Genomic DNA, 18,477 nt, shown 5'->3' with positions numbered 1-18,477 from the left:
AATCAATCGCTAACTCTTAACATAACAAGACAATCTTACCCCGGACTGTCTGGAACCGGTCACGAACTTGACTTGCATAGTGTTGGGATAGTGCCCGGGATAAAAACTATCTATTTGGCGATCCCGGGATCAAAAACTGAGTTTCTATCTCTGCAATGAACGTTTTGGAAATTCAATGTAAATTGTTCACAATCCTATTATAACTTTTTTAAATTTCACGTTGGAATAAAATTTTTCACGTGTAATATTTCAAAATGTCTAGTATGTATACTCTTTGCGGCAATTATATTTAGAGGTAAAAGTACTGGATAAGGATACTGATAATCCTACAAATAGAAACAAAACTAGAAGATTGGTTAACATTACAAAATGTCAGTTTCAAAGAAATCGACAAGTTACTTTTTAGTACGAACGATCTTGAAGTAAACTTGGTTAGTCAAGTGACCGTGGCGGAGGTCAATATCAATAAAAACTGTGTGTGGCGCTTCAAATGTAAAAACGTGCAAGTTTTTTAACTAACTATTTAAAATATAATAGCTTCTTTTTATAAGCGACGCTATTACTTTTACAATAGTCAAAATGGTTCTAAAAAGATTACGTTTTTTTCAATCACAATTATAGAAACGATATCTCTGACTTCCTTTAAATGCTTTGTAAATTATTTCAATGATTAATAAATTGATGACTAATCACTTTGTAGTATGCAAATGACGGATCTTTGATCTCACCACGTGCCATAAATTAATGACGTAATTCATAAATATTACTATGTTATGAATAACTTTACCTCAGTTAAACAATAAGATCATAAACCGCAAGTGTCTTAATAACTCTTAATAAACACAAGCAAATCCTTGTACGTGGCATTGTTTAGTTCCCAGAACAACTTAGTGTTTTATTTTAAATCTATTCAATGCTAGTACTCTATAAATGCTATGCTTTTTAATCTTTATTCTTACTATAAGTATTCTATATTAATTATAATTAAAAAATGTGGAGATGTCGATTTTTTGTGTAGTTTAGCCCATAGATAGTATATGTATAACGTGCACTAACATATAGGTAACCATGCAAGCAGTAGTCAGTTTTAATCTTAAAACTCCGTGATATCCCGGGAATGCTGTCCCATCAGTATTATCCCGAGCTGCATAGCTTTCAACCCGTCTGTTTCGATGCACACGCATGCGTCGATTAGCGCACTCCCGTCAAATATTAACGTAAACAGCATGCGCACACGCATCATTATTTGATATGCAGGAATTTACTTATGCTTTTATCAAGCGGTTAGTTCAATGGTTATAGACAAATATATATTGGAGGTACAGTATTGATGTATAAATAATGCATTGCTGTAATAGTGTGATTTTAAGTGTAGACAAAAATAACTTTACCCAATAGGAAGTCGTGGGTAAGATTTCATTGTAAGCTTCAGTGTGATTGTGTTTTGTTTTTTTTTTTTGTAGGAATAGGCCAGTACTTTGTGCAAGGGGCGTAGCGATGTATTACTTCGTATTACTCAAAACTTAAATGTAGTAAAATGGGACACATATCACATAAAACTATACCTTCTCTCTTTTTTCGAGTGAACAAACTTAGTAGTTTCATAGTCAAAATTTAGTAACTTTTATTAAAAGATAAGTTAAGTGCCATCTATTGAATAAGTATCAAAACTTTTACACAACTCACACCGCCATCTAGTTCAAATAATGACAAACAATTGCAGTTGTTTTATTCGCAAGTTCTTAGAACATGTTTATTCGCAATTGGTCTCGCTTTCAACCATCTGGTGTCGGAACTGTCTCCCAATTGCGTAAGTGTTCTGAGACCAATTGCTGTGTTGGTGTAATTGAAGTATTGAACGGAATTCGGACTTGCTAATGTTTATTTTTTATGATGCTTTTGCTTTAATATACGAGTGGAGTATTCATTTATCAGCACGATATTTCTTCCGCTTAAGGTGCTGAAAAATGGTTCTTTATTCTTGTACCTAGTATATGTAATAAGTGCAACCCATTTGCATATCCAATTTGACTGTATATAATTATGGAAAACGTAATTTTGCTAGCAGTTAGTTAACAGTTTGGTTTAAAAGTTATAAGTCTATCGGATCTGATATAAGCCTGTTTTCATTGGAATTTTGAAAATAACTGCCAAATTTTCAAGATTTCTTAAAGATTAGATGGGTCGATTGCATATTATTATGCTTACTACATTTGCTGGAACTATTGATCTCAGCTATGTAGCTGAGATCAATAGTTCCAGCTACATTATATATACAAGATTATGTAATCCCGAGTTATATAGACATAATTGTACCTTGCGCGCGATCAAACACAAAATATAAAGTCAACCTTTACTAGACTGTCTGGAATCAAAGTTTGCAAAAGCATCAACGTACAGTCAGCTCCAAAAGTCACTATACAACTTCAAATTTTCAAAGCTTCTTTATTACAAATTTTTAATGAATACCTGAACAAAATCAGGCAGTAATAGTTGGAATCAAACATTTTAATCAATGTGGATTTTTTTTCGATGGAATAATGTGCATGCTCCAGAATATTGGTCTTCAAAAATGTTTATATGTTCAGCTACTTTTGGAGCTGACTGTACTCTTAAGTACATTAGCAAAAGCAACATTCCCAAACATTTTCTAACACGTTTTAAAACTCAGTTGTTATCGCTCAAAAACATAAGGCTGGTAAAAATACCACATTCAAGATGTAGAGATGACACGAATCATTTCTTCTGTCGGCTCAGTTGATTGAGCTTTCATCTTTAAATGTTTATTTTCTGATCTCACTCATTTACTGTTCGGAATTATGAGTCATTTGCTTTATTTATGTATTCGATGATCCATTGCGTGTGATTTTGTCGTAGGTATACTGTTTCCGATTTTCCGAATATTTTCAGGGAAAAAATTACGAATAGTAAATATGCTTTAGTTATTAATTTAGGCTTGATAAAAGCACTGAATCGGATGTCTAGCTTTAGAAACACAAATTAAAATAATTGGAAACATAACCTTTTTTTAACATAACATTCTTAGTTCCAGTTTAAAGCTGTAGCATGTTCATCTAAATGGGCTTTGTGAAAATTTATATCAATAGTTAACATCTAAAAAAAAACTACGCCCCAGTATATTAACGGAAAATTAACTAAAAATAAAAAAAAACCGGGCTATTATGTAAACTTCTAGACGTCTGTTTTTCGAATTACCCTACATATTCCTACACACAAACAAACAGCAAATCTTTTGTAATATCATGTCCCAAATATTCATTAATAGTAATACTATTACTTCACAATTACTCCACAATGTCGCATGGCAATACACTCAACAATCTTTTAACCAGATGCCTAACATCCATTTAACATTTGCCGCCGACATATGACGTCATAGACCGTCCAACAGAACAATTAAGACGAGAGCGGGACGCGGGCGGGTGAAAGGGAGGGGATGTCAACGGCAAATGCTTTTGAAACGTATTTCATAATGTGTTAAAATCAAATGTTCGTCATGATATGGGTCGATGATGAAATTGTGTTAGGGTTAATTTAGTTTTGAATGTAACTGAATTGGAATTATTGATAGACGTCCGTTTTCATTTGATGGTGATGAATCTTAAGATATTTAATAAGGAATCTATCTTCATATGTTACTGCTAAACTGTTTTACCGACTTCAAAAAGGAGCAGGAAGTATAACTATGTTCGAATGATTGCTTTATTACGTATTTTAATCGATTTCTTTGGACAAATTTGCATAATTATTATTTAAACTATATGAACAAACGCATAACTTAGTAATCTTTTGGAGCAAAACTATGCCACTTTTACATTAAAGTTGGCTTTAGGCTATGTAGTTCTGCTCTAATATCATTATATCGTAAAATTATTAATACCTACATTCAATTTAAGTTACTAGTAAATAACTGTCAAATGAAAATCAGATCAACTTTTATGACTAAACGGTTAATCGGAAATGGCACCCAGTTATAATCTTAACAAAAAATAAATATAATAGTAGAAATATATTTTTATTTAAAGGTGACTTAACTGTGCAGTTTTTCATGAAGATTTCTGGATTAGTGTGTCAAAATAAATTAATCCACTTTTTGATATTATGATAAAAAGTATATTAACCGTATTTGGAAAATTATTATAAGTTTTTATCATATCTATAAACTTTTTTACTACTTGCAAAGTGGAACAGTTTTTCATAGATTGATTATAACTATATGGAAAAGTATTATGTCTTTTCATCATATTTTCTTTGTACTGAAATGATTTCTATAGAATTTTGTAAGCATGTATCTTTTCAACTGTGAATAAGATTATCGACTTCTTGATAAAAAGTAATTCTTGAAATTAAATGAACTTTTTTTAATCAATTAGTTAATTATTTTTTTATTGCAACTTGGACTAACGTTTTAAAATTAACTGAAAAAAATAAGATAATTTATTTAACCAGTTTTTCATTAATGAAGCTTTAGATTTATTAAACGGTAATTACCTAAAACATCAGTTAGAATATTTTTTATCTTCTTAAACAGCACCTGTACATTTTTTTTCTTGTAAGACATCATAACAAAAAAGTCGCGCAAAGACTAGCTTTTCTAAAAAGTGTTGTTAGATAAAAAAACCTTCTGCCATGATCTTGAGTGATGTGGAGTAGAGATTTCCATTGAGGACGGCTTCCTGTACACCTGGCGCGCGCGCACGTGCTCACAGCGCTTGCGCACGAGCGTTTTTTGCGCTACCGTACTAGGGTTGCCAGATAGCCGCGATTTCCCGGATTGTCTCGGAATTGGCTTGACTGCCTCGGTGGCGCAGTGGTTTAGGTCGCCAAGCCGCTACATTTGCGTCAGGGGGTCGTAGGTTCCATTCCCACATGGAACAATATTGCTTGTGTGATCTACAAATAAATTGTTTCGGGTCTGGTTGTACTTTGTGTCCGTTGTTTGTATGTTTGTAAAAGACCCCTGGATACAAGAGCAATTCTTAGTGCGGGAGTTGCCTTTAAAAAAAAAGAGTAATACCTACTAGCTTTTTACAAACTTACGATACTACGTTTTTTTTGGTCATTCCTATTTAGCATACTCTCGCTCTCCCAGAAATATTAAGGAAATTCCGTTCGTGGCTACAGAAATGTCCAGGAAATGATCAGCATAGATCTGGTAACCCTACGTAGAACGGATGACTTTATACGTGTAGGGTTCACCGTCACGAATTTCGTTTTTGTAAACGAATTATAGTAGTTTTAGTTGTTATTGGGAATAAGAGAAATAGAGAGAAATTTTGCGGTATTTGTACATTTGTTAGACTTTTAACGACACGTTGATTTTGTATTGGTTTGTGTCGTTGCAGTATTTTCAGTCTTACGCTTAATTTTTTTCAGTTGCTGTCACATTTTAATATAATTTTGTTTTTTATTGTAGGGACTTAAGTTAATATTCAATTAGTTTTATCTAGTACGAATTGGTTATCTTAAGACGGAACACATTAATAATAAAGCATTCATAAAATTGCATTTTCTTTCTTTCTTTCTAGAGTCTACCTTTCTTCTCCCAATAAATACAAATATCTTTATCAAATAATAGTTTTCACATACTTTAATATTTTATATTCTCACCACAAAACTCCTTCCGTACAGCCCTTAACTCCTTACTTTTTATTCCATTGTAGTTAATCCTTTACATATGCTCTTAATGATACCATCTGAGGACCACAGCTGAATGCCATCTGTCTCACCTTTGTTTTAACCAGGTATTATGATAATAATAGCTGTGAAGCCTTCAAACACGGTCAGACAGATGATGGAACGACTGTGTAGTTTGTGTTTGTTTGTTTGTTTTTTGAGGCTCGTGACAATTTTTTTTTATTATATCGTTATATTTGTGCAGGTGTATTTCTGGTTATTACAATTATTCTTAAGTTTGTTGAAGTTAGTTTAACTTACAGTTATATTCTTTAATACTCAATACATCTTCTTACTATCTATTATACGAGACTCATGTCTTATGCGAGAGTTCATGAAATAGGTATATGCTGCACTTCCATTAATAGCTTTACGTAGATTGTGAAATTTTAGCTAAGCAGGGTTCAGCTACTTTTCTCTGAAAGAAGACATAGCAGCTACTTTGGTAGTTATAATAGTGAGGAGTTGGATATTTATACCGGTTATTTAAGTCAGTTTAAGAGTTTTTTTGAATAGTAATACATATAATACGGTACTTTATAGATTATTCTATACAAAGTACAGAATCCAAAACATTCAGAGACTTTTCAAACAGCTGTCTTAAGCCCAAGTTCAAGTAATAACTAACGATTTAAAACGTCAACATTTATTTCAACTTAATCTTAACAATGTTAATTACTATTTAACCTTCTTTTAATTATAATTTAAGTCGATTGAAGCAACAATACCCTCGCATCTGTCGTTTACTCTCCAAGCTCTCACCATCAAAGGGCTTTACTCGTAAAATTTACGATATTTCGAGTTTACGAGTATTACGGGAACACTTTGGTGGGCTCACACCTCAATGTTGTGCCAGTTGTCTAACAGTTGTGATTGTACGTGTGTTAAACTAAAAATAAAGTGTAAATTACTAGAAGGTAATAAGTTTAGGAGTGTACCGGAATAGATACGGGATTCAATAACTTATCGTGGATAGAGGGGTGATATACTGTATCTGTTGCAATAATCTAACGTCGATAAGGGTTTATGATTGAGAGCTTATTGTACAAATGTTATTTGGAAGAAATTGACCAAAATATCAAGGCAACAATTTTGTTTCTTCTGAGCAGCGTCTTTTTATTTATGTTATTCTTTTTCTAGTTACAATATATCTGAAATCGGTTTCTAAAATAAACCGTTTTGGATAAATCAGGTTAGATTTTTTGGAAAAAAAATCAGTTAGCAGGTACCTATTGCTCTTGTAGTCTAGTGTGTCCCCAGCCAGATTAACCTGCCCCCCGAAAAAAAATCAGGCCTTTCAAAGAAAAGTAAGTTTTTGGTCTATCTCGTATTCTATTTGGTTTATGTTCATAAAAATAGGCATTGTTTTGAAACAGAAATACTCGAAACACACTCAACACACGGGCTAGTTAAGATTAGGTCAGGTCTCAAGTGGCTACAGTTTTTATTATGATGCATTTTGTAAGACGCTGACTGATTTATTTTAGTAGTAGGAGTACTTTTTCATGGAGGTTAATTAATATAATTGATGAAGGAGGAACCAATGCTTCGAGTAAATAATAAGACAATGAATTTCCGCAAATTATATTTCGTTTTGCTACTAAAACAGTATTATACCCACAAGCTCTATCCTATCTCTCCCTTCAGGAGAAAGCAAGATAAGTCTTTCTTTTTAACTTGATTTTTTTTAGGATTCTTGGTTTTTTTCAAGTGTATGCTTCCCTTGTAGTGACCAATCATCAATGTTTACAAAAGCGCATTTAAAATAATATTTTACCTTTCTTTGCCGCGAATTCCGCCTCTAATTTAACAACTACCGCTACAGGAAGCCAAAGCCCTTTAAAATTGATTACCTTCAATAATCGTTCGTAATGAACCTAATAGAAATTAAAGGATTTTACGCATTTAACATCCAGAGCATGCCGAATTAACTTACAGATCACGACTGACACTTGCATTGCGACATCACACCCTTCAGTTAAAAATACACCTTAAGAACGACTTCATAAAGCCCTTTCTACAATAGCATTGTAAAATGCATTGCAACATTTCTTCCGGAAGGTTTTGTAGGAAATTAAACCTTATGTTAAAAGGTTAGGGTTGGTTTTTCAATGTCGTATGTTGGACATAGATGTGACAAAGTTGCTGAGGTCAAATGTCGTCTGATGACACTAAAGATTACGCTCAGTTTTAGAACTTTTATAGATAAAGAGTATTTTTTTTAGTTTGTCTATGGTAGTAAGATGGAGAGATAGTTGGGGCATAATAAAGATAAGTTGCCTTTGTTCTTATTTATTATGTAAACGACCACAAGAGCAAGAATCTGAAGGAACTGTGCCAAAAAATAACCTACAAATGTGCCTTAAAACAAGTGGCATTCTTTGCATACCCGAAATAGAAACAATGTGTAATTTTGAGCATGACTTAAAGATTTTTTTTTTATAATTTTTGGTGTGCTTTTTTCTAGTGCAATAATATTATTTCGACGTGTAAACATTATTATAGAGGCCAATGATGCCTGCCATTGACTTCGTTTAACGATTGATTAACTTTGGTGTAAGTAAGTAAATCTATTACATTCTAACATTGATCTATAAGTGTAGTAAACGATAAGTCTATATCATCGATGATCTATCAATTGTGTTGCAACTCCCTTGCACAGAATTCTTCGAAATTGTTCAATATTTAATTTAATTATGAACAAACAAAGCAGGAGTATATTTAGTTAATTATTCGTGATGGAAAGTAGCGAGTTATCAACAAAGCGCAGTATTATCGTGTAACGAGGAAACGAGCAAGGTTATTATAATTGTTGGTAAAAACTACAGGGAAATGGCGACGGAAGTGTGCGTGCGTGTTTGTTTGAATTAATTATTACAATTATGATTGGTTGGGATCATGACATGCTACAGCGCATGAAAGAGCACGTGAAATGAGGGAATAGTTGTTTGTTACACAAAGTAAATTTATCCGTCAGTTTTGAGGTAAATAGGTGTCTTACATTCATAAAAAGTGTATATTGGCTAATGACTGTGAAAAAATAAGGTTCTGGGTCGCGTCATTCCAGAGATGTCTTAACAAACTGTATTTGTACTTTTGTACCCAACAAATATACTTCTGACTAACCCTCAAAGTGAATGTTTTGAATTACAATTTGCATCATACGTGTGACAATCAAAAAATCGATCTAGTGGCACTAAAACAAAAAGAAATCTACGCCATAAACGTCTACTCAAAATCATTTTACATCATAATTATGTTACTCTCTACAATTTACCCCACAAATGATGGTACAATTAACCCGGATACAAAAAGTACGACGATCTATAACCGTCTCTTACAAGAGCCTGTTTAAAAGGGGCGATCTTCTACTGGCACTAGAAAAAGCAACACCAAAACCACTACTTCAAATCAAGTTACTCCCTACAATTTACCCCCACAAATGATGGTACAATTAACCCGGATACAACAAGTACGACGATCTATAACCGTCTCTTACAAAAGTGGTCACGATCGAGCGTGCTTCCCATTTCCTAATTTCCTGCAGTTAACGTCACACCTCATTCGGCCCAATTTAGCGGCGTCCTGTGCCCGGCGCGGGACAGAGAACACGCGATTTGTCATAAGCGATGAAATAATATTTTGATTGTCCATTTATATACATATTTTAAACGGAAGATTGAAAACTGTAAATGATATGGTATTGTTTTTAAAAGCTGTTCCAGATATGTGCAATTTTGAAAAAATATGAGAATCAAAGTTCGGTCCTACTGGTTAACATATGTTAGTTTGTACTAAGTATTTCTGAAAATAAACTTTTATCATTTTATCTAAATTGAAATTTTAATACATTTTACGATGATTTTTTATCTATAATAGTTAATAGAATGTTGTACTCCATGAGTGTTGCCATATCAAACTCAATTGGCAACATCTATGGTCATCTCGCACTGACAAATGCTGTCGCAATTATGAGGTTAAGACATATGTTCTTTTTTGATTATCTTGATAACAACTGTAATCTGTTGACTAATTAATAAAGACCTCCCACCGAGCTTTCCCTGTGGGAGGTCAACATGTAAGAAACTAACTGTACTACTATCCATCGCTTCTCGACTATCTAGACTACTTCATCAAAACACAAAAATATTCTTTACTTTCTTAGAATATATTATGGTATAATGTAAAGAAATTAACCTTTCACAAAACCGTATCATGTTTTGTAAGGACTAAAGACACTCCTTACAAACATGCAAACAATTATCACAACACGTGATAAATCAACAAATTGATTTCGCAATTAATGTCGCCAGAACAACCGCTTAGGTGTTCCAAAAGATTAAAGCACCAAAAAAAGAATCACCACCGATAAACCGCTTACTTTATAGCCTCCCTTCAACTTCATTATGTACGATACCGCGATGTTTTTCAATGAAATTCGGTCTCTGTCCATCTTCTTTACGAGTTTACCGACAGAGAAATGGGCAGGAAAACATTTAAGCCAATTTTCTACATTAAAACATCGGAAACTGTTTAAAGCTGCATATTTTTAAGAAAGAAATTACTAAACCGCATTAACTGAAAAGCAAAAATCCTTTGATTTAGATAAAAGTGTACTAAGAATGTATTAATTGGTTGGTATGTTTTTGAATTTAAAAAGACTGGTCCCCTCCTTTTTATAGTCCGGCAAGTTAGTAGAGAGCTTTGGATGTACGATTTGGATACGATGGCTGGCGTAGGTATACGAAACACTGAATTTAGAACATCTTACCCGCTCGTTTTTGCTGCAGACAATTGCCTATCTGATAAAGCGGTTATATTTTGAAAATACACATAATCATTCATGATTATCTAGATAATTCGTACATGCTAATTCTCTCTACTTAGTTGTCGTACTATAATAGAGGCGTCGGCTAGGCGGTGGCACGCGACTGCGCTTATACAGCGGATGTTTGATCACTAACAGTAGCTACTGTCGCCTGTTCCAGCCTTGTCTATTGAATTAAGGCGAGTAACATTGGGTCATATATAATAGTTGATGTATCGGTTGGTAAACGATTTGTGCATCAGGCTTTCTTCAACGTTTGGACTGCTTAGTATTGTCATTAAAAAAAAAACGTATTTTAAAAATGATTTTATATAAGGCAAGATAATTACCAATTTAAAAAAAACTATAACTGTTGTCAGAATTTAAACGTTAATTGATGCATTAATATTCTGTAAACATATTGTCAATTTAATATTGCGATATTATAGTAGTCTTTTGTTAATTTAATTTCTCAGTGATTTTTCCAGTGTGCACGTGATCTGTCTGACACAAACCTTTTGTTTTTTATTCCTTCATACGTCACTAGGCTCTTTTCTAATATTGGTCAGTGGTCAAAGTAAGTGATAGGGTTGTAGAAGCACTAGTGTCAATGACCGAAGACTTGACAGATTTTACAGGTGTGAACTTTCGCTGTTGAAAGTTTAGTTTGTGGTTTACCTCGATGTTACAAACCGCGGTTAACTGTTTACTTTTGTTGTAGACTTTGTATATTTCTAATGATTTGTGATGTTTTAGTAATACTAAAGTGTTGGTACAAACGTAACTCAAAGTTCAGAAATTTTGATGCTGTAATTCAAGTGGCAAAGTATAATTATACCGTCTAATTAAGGCATCTATGGGCTTCGTCTACAACATATAAAACAATAAAACTGTAAAGGTAAATGACTCTCACAGTATTGTTAATCTTCTCAAAAGCTGTAAGATTATCCAAAACTATATCATAGTCTAAGTTAGCAACTAACCTCCTACAAAATATCACTTCCACACCTCTACATTTTGCACTATTAATAAGCAAATTACATCAGCTACTTTTTTATTCACAGAAGGATTTCGCTGTACAAAAAATCGCAACATACGCAATATTATTACTCCTGACATAAGTATGATTACATCAAATTACTAACGGTATCTACCAGTTCTTGTCTAGTTTTTAATTTTATTGTTGCTCAGGGGTGGTACCTACCATTTTATACCGTTAACGAACAACTAGAACATCTGGTTGAACAAATTGTTTTGATGACTTTATTTTTGAGTAAATTTGGGTCTATTGTTTTTTTTTGCTTTAATGGTCTTTTTCGCTTCAGTGCCAAGGCTGTGTAAGATTAGTTGAAGATAGGATGTGATTGTGTTATTATTTCTGCTACATTTTTTGCGTATTCGCATGGTAATTGTCGCAATTACAATTATTATTATTATATTCTGTATAATTTTGTATTATAAAAAAGCTTTTAGTGATCATAGCAAATGCCGTCTTTGAGTTAAGTCTTTCATCCCTGCTACTACCTCCACGGGCAAATAAGTGATCTTAAGTAAATATATTATTATGTATTTTATCGAACCCCTTTCTCGATCCGAGAGGAGACGCTTGCCTAGCAGTGGGACAGCTAAAAAAATAATTTAATTTTATACATGTGCTTTTAATTAACAGCATTTTCGAAACTATAATTGATGTATTTTAATTCAAAACACGACAAACTTTATTAATGGATTTTACATAGGTACTTTGGCTCCACGGGTTTTCGAGGATATCGGCTTTTAAAAGCCACAATATCAAACAAATCGAGGTGACCTAACAGCTGTTAAACCAACACTACCCACGAGTGTTACGCCCAACACTCACACTTAGCACACCGACGACTGAGTGTTATAATACAAGTGTAGGCACAACACGTGCTGCGCGTGTCGAGTTATACAATATTTTGTAACAGTAGTTTGTATGAACTTGTTTTGATTTGGTAAGAGTATTTGTTGATATTTATATGGTGTGGAGTGTGAGTTAGGCTGTTTTGGAAGTGAAAAAGTATAGATTGTCATGGAAGTGTTTGTAAAGATTTTTGTTGATATTATTATGGCATAATATCCTCAAATATTAACCTTGTTGGGTTAAGTTACACAATTTCTCTTGTAATAAGATTTTAAGTAGTACTCAATGAATAAAATATTCAATACGTCGATTTAATCTAAGTCGAAGTCATACTATACAATAAACTGTTTTTGGAAATTATCTTTTATATTCTTTAAAATCATAGCTACAAGTTTAGTAGCATCTTAAATTAAAATCTATTGATATCAACTACCATAAAACTAACCATAACACTATAGAAATATAAAGGTCAATGAAAACTCCATAAATTTTAACATCAACACCCGCATTTGTAATAAATCATAACAATACAACATCTAACGCCATCTATTATAACATGTTAGAACTAAGTGCGCGTTCACTTAGCACCGGACGTTTTATACGCAATACGCATGCTTCGCTCGCGGCTACTGTGGTCACATTATGGTCTTATGGGCAATTTGAAGAGATGGTCACATTATCTCTTTAGGTTTTATTGTTTTAAAGGGACTTCCATTTATGACCAATTGACATATCTTCGCATAAAAGAGCGTAACAGGGAAACTTTGTAAGAGCACAGCATGGGCGCAGTATTAGAATTCTAAATTCTGTCTCTAAGGCACTAAACTTATAAGAAGTTTGGAACAATGATACATATTTTGAAGTTAATTGTAATGAATAAGCTACGATATCCCTGAGTATCCGACTACCCGCTTTTCATACTGGGAAAGACATCGGTATATGGCTGCTAATCATAAAACAAATAATTATTTTATTTTACTGTAAATAGATGTCAATTTTAACATTCTTGGATATAAATCTTGAACTAAAGCCAGAAAAGGTAAGGTTTTTAGATTTTCATATTCCGTAATAATCTGCGTGTTATACTCGCTGTGCTGTTAACAACAGGAGGTAATTAACACTCAGTGCAGTTCTAAGCTCGTTATAACACAACTATGCACTAACTAATGACCATAACGAACAGTAACCAAGGATGTCCAAGCCTCAACACTTTTTATCAACAATTTTCTAACAAACTTGCTACTACCAAGTTAACTTTGCCGTTCAGGTGGCGCTAGTTGTCAAGAGAAGTACAGTATTTTGTACGTGATTTTTGTAGTTCCAAATTTTTCCGTTGGTAATGATAACGTGGTTGATTCGACCGGTCAGTGCCGCATTCCGAATGTATCCGGTGGCTGTTTTTGCGTTTCCTTCAAGTCACCAGTTCAAGATCATATCGAGATGAACACTTTTACCGACATTGCTTTCTTTGACGGTCTTTTAAGTTTTAAGTTACATTGTAAGACTGTATAGTGACTACCTTTGTAAACTGGACGTTAATGTACGCTTACAAGACTGCTGATTATAAGCTCTTCGGTTGGGTAAAGTGTTTAATATATAATAGGATACGGGAATTAACGCGAACTCGCATTTTACCTTAAAATGCCTAACGTTTCGGCGCAGGTTGCTCTCGCCGTGGTCGCAGGCTGACTGGGTAAAGTGTTATTGAAATTTTTAATTACTTATATTTCAAGTTTCATACATAACAACGTGCTCGGTAGGTATATGGCAGTAGGCTTTGCCCCTGTTATATGGGACTAGCAATAATAATGGCGAAACGTGGGTATATTTATGCACTACTTATGTACCTGAATACTAAATTAATAGTTCTACTGAGAATTTAGAACAATAGGACACCGTTGGTCTTTCGTTATGACATTGATGCGAATTTCTTGGTGGAATATTTTCCATGACGACGACTGATATTTTGCTGTAGTTTTAAAATTTTCAGTTCGTTTTAGGTCTCCATTTTAAAGAGAGAGAAAGAGAGTTAAGATTTTTTTAAACTAACTGTTGCTGTCGCTGTACAATAGTGCCGTCAAGTATAAATAAAATGTACTCACACCCCGACATATCTCTTAAATATTTACAAATTTTCCCGAACTTTCGTCACGGTTCGTTCTTTCCATGTGAACTTTTGCAATGAATATGTTTCTACCCGCAATTTCACACGGTTGTTCGCAATGTAACACAATCAATACGATCGATGGATGCATTGGTTTCCGTCGGGAGACAGGTGTCCACTTACCCTACGTGAGGGGTGGGAGCTTCCGTCGCTCGCGATCAGGTTGCACGGCAAGGTGAATTGTTCGTGTATTAATTTGATGGGCTGTATGTTCGTGTATTTTTTTTTCGTGTTTGGTGATCTAGTTTTGTGTATTAATTTGCATAATTGATTGTTTTAATGGAGTTTTTAGAACAAAATATTGGTTTAGTTATTGTCTTCTAAACTGATGATTAGAATTTGAGGCTCGACTAGGCAGTTTGTTTAACTGGGTCTACTTTCTCAATTAAAAATCTGTCTTCAATTGATTATTTAGTCGTGCAAAGAGAAATTACACAAAATTCCTCGTACTCAAAGGATATCCTCGAACTAACATCCTCGATTGAGAGTAATCACAAAAAACACTGCCATTATATCCTGTATACATCGATAAAACCAGGAAGTGAACGACAGCTGGCATTGTAACCCCCTGTAGCGGGCTCGGGGAGAGTCGGGGACGTTCGGGGCACATCGGAGCAAGTAGAGGCTCAGTGTCGATCGCGCTTGCACTCGTGCGCACGTCATGGAAACACCGGTCCCTGCGCCGCGCATGCGCTTAGCATTCCATCCCCATAACATCCACGTGAGTTTACTAAAATTTTTCGAATTTTTATTTTTTATTTTCGTTTGTATTTTGTGTGTGAATGTTTTCGTGTTTGTGTGTGTGTGTGTGTGCAAGTGAATTGCGCGTGGGAACTGGTCATACGGCAATCTCGGCATTCTGTTACACGGAATAATGACTTTATTGGTAGTTAGAGTTAGTACTTGATTATCAGGTTTTGTCCGTTTGTTTGGCTTAAGTTTGTTTTGTGCTTGGATATTTAAATCGTTGGTGAAATGCAGTTTTTAAATTGATTTTGTAGTCTTTATTTGCTATTTTGACCAATTTATCCTTTTGTCGATTTAGTTATGTATTCTTTTCACGAATTTTTAAATTATGTTCGCGGTTTTTTTGTAACACTGAAGGTAGAAATGAAATATTTTAGAATAGTTGTAGTTATTTCTATATTATCCAGTTAAGTAGTGCAAATTTTCTGAGTGTATTTCAGCAAGTGTTTTATCCAAAGGACTGATTTTTGTTTGCGTAATTAATTTTTATTTGGTGAAAACGCCCCTTCTGTGCCTTCGTTTAAATTCAAGCAGTGGATATATTTTAAGTACCGTGTTCAGTAATAATACATCTTATTTGCTAAGTTAATTGCAAATTTACATAAATATTTGAATAAACAGATAAAGATAGCAAATATTACAAGTACTGCTCCCTAAAAACGGAAGTTTAATCAGTTTGTACAACTTATCTTGGTTTAGGCTACAAAATTGTACATTTGACCTAGAATCTGAATATTATCAGTCAAATTTCATCCTACTAATGTGCTAAAAAACGGAAAACGTTACGATAGCGTGAACGAAACAGTAAAAATGCAGTTTATTTTTTTCGTTACTAGTATTTTCATAATAAATTTAATTTCAATGTATAATGAAACAACAGTTGGTGTAATTATGTGGAAATCTCAGTAGGTACCAATCAAATGTCGTTCTTTAATTATTTTTACATTACGATTGTTAAAATTTATTTTGTAAGTGATGAAGTGATTTTGTGTTTTGGACATTATTTCTAGGTTGATAAAGGGTTTTTAAGACTAGTTAATAGAAAAGAGTGGTCTTTTAAGATTCCCGTTTATAATAACAAACCGAAGCTCTCTGTCACTCTCTACCTACAGGATTTCATTTATGTCGTCAATAACCGTTCCATAAAAATCAGCATTACAAAATCTCCAACCATTACATAACTACATCCTTTATCCATACCCTGACTACTTTTTCTTCATTCATTCATTTCTTTAACGTACATCCTATTTGTCCAGACTTAAGGAGATGTCCTTTTAAAACAAATTCTTGGTCGGTTTATAGTAAGCAAGAACACGATAATAGTTGCAAGCTAATTTAATGAATTGGATTCTAATTGGAGGCTGTTCATTAGGAGTTACTGCCATTTATATTATAAAGCATAAACTTGTTTTATATGGAGAAGTTGCTGTAATTATTATGGTGATAGACATTACTGTATTACTTTGTTTTTTATAGACTTTATAGATCAGAAAGTCCTTTTCTTAGAGTTGTGTAATTAAATGAATAACTTTGGAGTGTAGAGACCCTAAAACGTGATAGGTTTGGACTAGATTTGCGTGTCTGCTAAAGTAATATAAGGCTCATAATTAGGTTAAGCTTATGATAATTTTTACTTTGGCGGTTATAAAGAACTGACATTACTATTTTCTGTAGCACGGATCAATAAACATAAATTTACTTCTCTCAGTTACATTTACGTAGTTTTGAGTGATTTTACATTTTAGTTTTTGACGGTACAGTGGAAATATTACTAGTAAGTACCTTAACCTAACTAGACAATGAAACGTAACTAATATACCATTTCTCTTTGTCCACAGACGACGATCAAAGTCTACGCTCGTTGTCTTCGCCCAGACATCGAATACAAGACCCTCTCAGTGACCTGGGGAACAAGGGCCCGGGAGGTAGTGGGGACGCTCCTGGGCAAGTTCAGGATGCGTCACCGGGACCCCAGGCTGTTCTACCTGAGCATGGAAGTCAGGGTCCGAGCGGCTGGACTGAGGACCACGCTGGTGCTCGATGATGATGCAAGGCCGGCTGCGTTGCAGGCTTGCCATCCTAAAGGATATTCCAAGTAAGTAGATTCAAATGGATTTAATGTTCAAAATTAATTTATATTTTCTTGGTAACGTTCTCGATAATAGACAATAGGCTCGCACCCCGCATATTATATAGGCATTATTCTAGCTACTGTTATGACCATTGTTATCGATGAAACGTACTCTCTGCCTAAATCTTCGGATATCACAGGCTTGTTATTATGTATGCAGTTTAGAAAGTGAAAAACTTACTCCGTCATCAGTTTCATGGTTTAATACAATCGATTTGGATTAAATTTAATGGACCAGTAGATTATTTCTCGGGGAAATGTGTCATTAATAAGGGGATAAATTGATTGAGATTAATAATAATCTCACGAAAGCGCAGCCGCGGTGATAATAGTTTTGCATTATAAGAGACTAAAGGCAGCCCTTCACCAAAGTCGACTTTAGTTTACGTTTTCACAACATTTTTGTTGCTGCTCCACTCCTATAACTCATAGCGTGTTGTTATAATATAACCTGTAGCCTTCAATAAATAGACTATTCAACACAATATTTTGTTCAATTCGAACCAGTAGTTCCTGAGATTAGCGTGTTTCAACAAACAAACTCTGCAGCGTTATATTTTAGGCATAGATTGATATAGGTTTACGGCAAAATAGACACACATTCAACTCTATAAAAACAAACAACAAAAATCTCTTTAGGAATTTAAGAACAAAACGTTATTCGTCCCTATTAACGTAAAGTAAACACCCCATAATTAAATTTCCGCTCACGGAAATCATAAAATTATGTGTCCCCTAACTATCAACCCTTTACGTAAAACTAAAACAAGTGTCCTATTTCCTGACATTATTCGTTGCAGTTGAACAAACACGGAACTATTTGGACGACCAAAATATTTTTGTTAATGGTAATAAAAATGGACTGCGGGAATGGTCAACTCATTTTGGGGTCTGAGTTTTAAATCAATGATACCTGTATTATTATACTATGACTATATACTTAATATTTACCTTAATAAGTATAATATTAGTGAGTAGATCTAGAACTTATCTGTTTCTCCCTGATTTTGTCGCAAGAAATCTCAGTGGAATTTTATATCCTGTAT

At 33.9% G+C, this 18,477-nt stretch overlaps 1 protein-coding gene across 2 annotated transcripts in view; it reads left to right on the top strand.

Moving 5' to 3' along the window:
- rau (RA domain-containing protein rau) overlaps positions 1 to 18,477 on the top strand; it is an 86,183-nt gene that overhangs the window by 64,784 nt on the left and 2,922 nt on the right. Inside the window, exons 1-2 of one of the 2 annotated variants that reach the window (XM_076136700.1) lie at positions 15,121 to 15,274; positions 17,139 to 17,395. In XM_076136700.1, coding sequence (XP_075992815.1) covers positions 15,215 to 15,274; positions 17,139 to 17,395 — 317 coding nt within the window. In that variant the 5' untranslated portion in view covers positions 15,121 to 15,214. Of the gene's footprint in view, positions 1 to 15,120; positions 15,275 to 17,138; positions 17,396 to 18,477 lie in introns of those variants that run through there. The other variant, XM_076136699.1, reaches the window with a different exon arrangement.

The sequence above is a fragment of the Anticarsia gemmatalis genome, chromosome 3, assembly GCF_050436995.1.
Source record: "Anticarsia gemmatalis isolate Benzon Research Colony breed Stoneville strain chromosome 3, ilAntGemm2 primary, whole genome shotgun sequence".
Classification (NCBI taxonomy): Eukaryota; Metazoa; Arthropoda; class Insecta; order Lepidoptera; family Erebidae; genus Anticarsia; species Anticarsia gemmatalis.
Note: the sequence above shows the minus strand (reverse complement) of the source record. Positions and strands in the feature narration are given on the sequence as shown.